Here is a 6000-nt window from a genome sequence, read left to right on the forward strand (position 1 = left end):
CCAGCAATTATCGTCCCTAGACATAAAGGAGTAACAAAGAAAGTCATTAGAATCTCTTGAGATTTATCCATATAATCTGAAGTTTGGGCTGGAGATAGAGTACTTAATAAGGTAATAGAATTACTCATGCAGGACGTACCGCTTCCTGAGGCTGCAGGAGCTATCGTCATTCCATTAGTAGAGTGTTGTGAGCTGACCATGACATCAAGTGAAGTAAAAGGCACTTCAGCTGTTACAGTAATATGTTGAAATGTCGATGTTTCTGCAGTGAGGGGGCTAGTTACAGAGCCAGTGGTGGTCTCAGCAGACAGGGAGCTTCCAGCCATCTCTGTGGCTTCCACCGGTGTCCTGGGCAAGGAGGTGTTTGGGCTTGTGCCTCTGAGAGTAGTACTGGGCACCGTACTGCTTGTCCCCTCAGCTGCAGTGCTGGTGTGTGGCCCATCAGGAGATGTCTCGGTTGCTACAGGGCCCGTCTCAGGGAAAGGAGTGCTCCCTTGAGACGTTGGCCTTGATCCAGCTACCGAACTGCTGGTCAGGGCTGAAGTGTCTTGGACTGGGCTTGTGGCGAGAGAGGCGCTGGTCTTCTCAACAGGTGAACTTGTACCCGTTCCTGTGGATTCAGTTGTTGCACTAGAAGGAAAGAAGTTTGGGGTTGTCTTTGCAGGAATAGTGCTCGTCTCACTAGGGCTAGAGGTAGCTCTTGAAGAAGTGGGAATCTCCACTGTTCCGCTTGTGGTTTCAGAGGTGCTGGTCACTGGTAGAGTAGAGGTAGTAGAGCTTGATTTTTGCACCGTACTCTGGGCTACGGTGCCTGGGCTCCCCTCTGTAGTAGCCGCGAGAGGCGGAAAAGTGGTGGGGAAAGATGTTCTTCCGGACATCTCTGTGGACTTGCCTGATGGAATTGCATGAGAGACAGTTGTGGTTTCTGCTGGTGCTTTAGTGGTGCCCCGAGTTTCAGCCGTTGCCTGGGGACTACTGATTCCTGGGAGAACTGTGGATGTTTCCCTTTCTATCGAGGTACCTGCTCTGGTAGGCGTAGCTGATCTCGTAGTGCTCTCTGCGGTGCTTATAAATGAGTTGTGTGGCGGGTTGCTCCCAAGACTTAACGTCCTGTCAGTCCAGGAAGTCGTCCGAGACGAGTCTTTGATGGAAGTAGATTTACCTGCAGACTCTTTTGTGAACTCAGATAACGTAATGGCATGGAAGGAAAGTGTGCTAGTGTCTGCTACTCTAGTGGTGTCTTCTCCAGTTGTCGGCCCACCAGTTGAACTGGTGTGTGGCACAGGGGTGGTGCTTTCTGCTGTTGTGAAGGTGTCCCTTGGACTTGCAGTAACGGAAGGGTTACTGGAGAGTGGAACGGTTGTGAGAGTGTCTCTACTTGTGAGGGACTCAGATGTTTTGATCTCGGCTTGTCTGGAGGTGTCAGTGACAGTCATCGTCTGAGAAAGTGGCATTGCCTTTTCCGTCATGTTCTCAGCTGATGGACTTGAGAAAAAGAGTCCGGTGGTGCTCTCGGTTCCAGCAGTAGTTCTCACCTGAAGTGTAGTTTGAAGCGGGGTAGCGCTTTCCGCTGCGGAAGTAGGTCCCATTGTGTGCGTAGTGCTGGGTGTCCCAGCAGTTGCACTGCTTGGAATTGTCGATGTTTCTGCAGGGAAGGGGCTAGTTACAGCGCCAGTGGTGGTCTCAGCAGATAGGGAGCTTCCAGCCATCCCTGTAGCTTCCACCGATATCCTGGGCGGGGAGGTGTTTGGACTTGTGGCTCTGTCAGTAGTGGTGTGCACTGTCCTTGTTGTCCCTTCAGCTGCAGTGCTGGTGTGTGGCCTATCAGGAGATGTCTCGGTTGCTACAGTCCCCGTCTCAGGGAAGGGAGTGCTCCCTTGAGACGTTGGCCTTGATCCACCTGCCAATCTGCTGGTCAGGGCTGAAGTGTCTTGGACTGGGCTTGTGGCGAGAGAAGCGCTGGTCTTCTCAACAGATGAACTTGTACCCGTTCCTGTGGATTCAGTTGTTGCACTAGAAGGAAAGAAGTTTGGGGTTGTCTTTGCAGGAATAGTGCTCGTCTCACTAGGGCTAGAAGTAGCTCTTGAAGAAGTGGGCGTCTCCGCTGTTACGCTAGTGCCTTCAGAGGTACTGGTCTCTGGTAGAGTAGAGGTAGTAGAGCTTGATTTTTGCACCGTACCCTGGGCTACGGTGCCAGGGCTCCCCTCTGTAGTAGCGGTGAGAGGCGGAAAAGTGGTGGGAAGAGATGTTTTTCCAGACAACTCTGTGGACCTGCCTAATGGAATTGCAGGAGAGAGAGTTGTGGTTTCTCCTAGTGCATTAGTGGTGCGCAGAGTTTCAGCCGTTGCCTGGGGACTACTGATTCCTGGGAGAACTGTGGATGTTTCCCTTTCTATCGAGGTACTTGCTCTGGTAGGCATAGCTGATCCTGTAGTGCTCTCTGCGGTGCTTACAAATGAGTTCTCTGGCTGGCTACTTCCAACACTTAATGTCCTGTCAGTCCGGGAAGTCGTCTGAGACGAGTCTGTGATGGAAGTAGATTTACTTGCAGACTCTTTCGTGGACTCAGATAACGTAGTGGGATGGAAGGAAAGTGTGCTGGTGTCTGCTACTCTAGTGGTGTCTTCTGCAGTTGTCGTCCCACCAGCTAAAGTAGTGTGTGGCGCAGGGGTGGTGCTTTCTGCTGTTGTGAAGGTGACCCTTGGACTTGCAGTAACGGAAGGGTTACTGGAGAGTGGAACGGTTGTGAGAGTTTCTCTACTTGTTAGGGATTCAGATGTTGTGATCTCGGCTTGTCTGGAGGTGTGAGCGACACTCGTCGTCTGAGAAAGTGGTGTTGCGTTTTCCGTTGTGCTCTCAGCTGATGGACTTGAGAGAAAGCGGCCTGTGGTGCTCTCAGTTCCAGCAGTGGTTCCCACCTGAAGTGTAGTTTGAAGCAGGATAGCGCTTTCCGCTGCAGAAATAAGTCCCATTGTGTGCATAGTGCTGGGTGTCCCAGCAGTTACACTGCTTGGAATTGTCGATGTTTCTGCAGGGAAGGGGCTAGTTACAGAGCCAGTGGTGGTCTCAGCAGATAGGGAGCTTCCAGCCATCTCTGCGGTTTCCACCGATGTTCTGGGCAGTGAGGTGTTTGGGCTTGTGCCTCTGTGAGTAGTACTGGGCACCGTGCTTGTTGTCCCCTCAGCTGCAGTGCTGGTGTGTGTGCCAGCAGGAGATGTCTCGGTTGCTACAGTCCCCTTCTCAGGGAAGGGAGTGCTCCTTTGAGACATTGGCCTTGATCCAGCTACCGAATTGCTGGTCAGGGCTGAAGTGTCTTGGACTGGGCTTGTGGCGAGAGAAGCGCTGGTCTTCTCAACAGGTGAACTTGTACCCGTTCCTGTGGATTCAGTTGTTGCAATAGAAGGAAAGAAGTTTGGAGTTGTCTTTGCAGGAATAGTGCTCGTCTCACTAGGGCTAGAAGTTATTCTTGAAGAAGTGGGCTTCTCCGCTGTTACGCTATTGCCTTCAGAGGTACTGGTCTCTGGTAGAGTAGAGGTAGTAGAGCTTGATTTTTGCACCGCACTCTGGGCTACGGTGCCTGGGCTCCCCTCTGTAGTAGCGGTGAGAGGCAGAAAAGTGGTGGGAAAATATGTTCTTCCGGACATCTCTGTGGACCTGCCTGATGGAATTGCAGGAGAGAGAGTTGTGGTTTCTCCTGGTGCTTTAGTGCTGAGCAGAGTTACAGCCGTTGCCTGGGGACTACTGATTCCTGGGAGAACTGTGGATATTTCCCTTTCTGTCGAGGTACTTGCTCTGGTAGGCGTAGCTGATCTCGTAGTGCTCTCTGCGGTGCTTATAAATGAGTTCTCTGGCGGGCTGCTCCCAGCACTTAAAGTCCTGTCAGTCCAAAAAGTCGCCTGAGACGAGTCTGTCATGGAAGTAGATTTACTTGCAGACTCTTTCGTGGACTCAGATGACGTAGTAGGATGGAAGGAAAGTGTGCTGGTGTCTGCTACTCTAGTGGTGTCTTCTCCAGTTGTCGTCCCACCAGCTAAAGTAGTGTGTGGCGCAGGGGTGGTGCTTTCTGCTGTTGTGAAGGTGTCCCTTGGACTTGCAGTAACGGAAGGGTTACTGGAGAGTGGAACGGTTGTGAGAGTGTCTCTACTTGTTAGGGACTCAAATGTTGTGATCTCGACCTGTCTGGAGGTCTCAGGGAAACTCGTCATCTGAGAAGGTGGAGTTGCCTTTTCCATCCTGCTCTCAGCTGATGAACTTGAGATAAAGAGGCCGGTGGTGCTCTCGGTTCCAGCAGTGGTTCTCACCTGAAGTGTAGTATGAAGCGGGATAGCGCTTTCCGCTGAGGAAATAGGTCCCATTGTGTGCGTAGTGCTGGGTGTCCCAGCAGATACGCTGCTTGGAATTGTTGATGTTTCTGCAGGGAGGGGACTAGTTACAGAGCCAGTGGTGGTCTCAGCAGATAGGGAGCTTCCAGCCATCTCTGTGGTTTCGACTGATGTTCTGGGCAGGGAGGTGTTTGGGCTTGTGGCTCTGTGAGTAGTACTGGGCACCGTGCGTGATGTCACATCAGCTGCAGTGCTGGTGTGTGTGCCAGCAGGAGATGTCTCGGTTGCTACAGAGCCCGTCTCAGGGAAGGGAGTGCTCCCTTGAGACGTTGGCCTTGATCCAGCTGCTGAACTGCTGGCCAGGGCTGAAGTGTCTTGGACTGGGCTTGTGGCAAGAGAGGCGCTGGTCTTCTCAGCAGGTGAACTTGTACCCGTTCCTGTGGATTCAGTTGTTGCACTAGAAGGAAAGAAGTTTGGAGTTGTCTTTGCAGGAATAGTGCTCGTCTCACTAGGGCTAGAAGTTATTCTTGAAGAAGTGGGCGTCTCCGCTGTTCCTCTTGTGCCTTCAGAGGTACTGGTCTCTGGTAGAGTAGAGGTAGTAGAGCTTGTTTTTTGCACCGTACTCTGGGCTACGGTGCCTGGGCTCCCCTCTGTAGTAGCGGTGAGATGCGGAAAAGTGCTGGGAAGAGATGTTCTTCCAGACATCTCTGTGGACCTGCCTGATGGAATTGCAGGAGAGAGAGTTGTGGTTTCTGCTGGTGCTTTAGTGGTGCGCAGAGTTTCAGCCGTTGCCTGGGGACTACTGATTCCTGGGAGAACTGTGGATATTTCCCTTTCTATCAAGGTACTTGCTCTGGTAGACATTGCTGATCTCGTAGTGGTTTCTGCGGTGCTTATAAATGAGTTCTTTGGCTGGCTACTCCCAACACTTAACGTCCTGTCAGTCCAGGAAGTCGTGTGAGACGAGTCTGTCATGGAAGTTAATTTACTTGCAGACTCTTTTGTGGACTCAGATGACGCAGTGGAATGGAAGGAAAGTATTCTGGTGTCTGCTACTCTAGTGGTGGCTTCTCCAGTTTTCATCCCATTGGGTGAACTGGTGTGTGGCATAGCAGTGGTGCTTTCTGCTGTTGTGATGATGTCCCCTGAACTTGCAGTAGTGGAAGGGTTACTGGAGAGTGGAATGGTTGTGAGAGTGTCTCTACTGCCTAGGGACTCAGATGTTGTGACGTCGGCTCGGCTGGAGGGATGAGCGACACTCGTCATCTGAGAAGGTGGCTCTGCCTTTTTCGTCATGCTCTCAGCTGATGGACTTGAGATAAAGAGGCCAGTGGTGCTCTCAGTTCCAGCAGTGGTGCCCCCGTGAAGTGTAGTATGAAGCGGGGTAGCACTTTCCGCTGCGGAAGTAGGTCCCATTGTGTGTGTAGTGCTGGGTGTCCCAGCAGTTGCACTATGTGAAATTGTCGATGTTTCTGCAGGGAAGGGGCTAGTTACAGAGCCAGTGGTGGTCTCAGCAGATAGGGAGCTTCCAGCCATCTCTGTGGTTTCCACCGATGTTCTGGGCAGGGAGGTGTTTGGTCTTGTGGCTCTGTGAGTAGTACTGGGCACCGTGCTTGTTGTCCTCTCAGCTGCAGTGCTTGTGTGTGTGCCAGCAGGAGATGTCTCGGTTGCTACAATG

General features: G+C 52.0%; 1 protein-coding gene across 1 annotated transcript in view; it reads right to left on the reverse strand.

Moving 5' to 3' along the window:
* MUC16 (mucin 16, cell surface associated) overlaps nt 1–5738 on the reverse strand; it is a 103310-nt gene extending 97572 nt beyond the window's left edge. The window contains exon 1 of the mRNA XM_030540805.1: nt 5528–5738. Within this exon, the coding sequence (XP_030396665.1) occupies nt 5528–5738 (211 nt within the window). The remainder of the gene's footprint in view (nt 1–5527) is intronic.
* Nucleotides 5739–6000: the final 262 nt, after the last annotated feature.

Source organism: Gopherus evgoodei, chromosome 22, assembly GCF_007399415.2.
Source record: "Gopherus evgoodei ecotype Sinaloan lineage chromosome 22, rGopEvg1_v1.p, whole genome shotgun sequence".
Taxonomy (NCBI): Eukaryota; Metazoa; Chordata; order Testudines; family Testudinidae; genus Gopherus; species Gopherus evgoodei.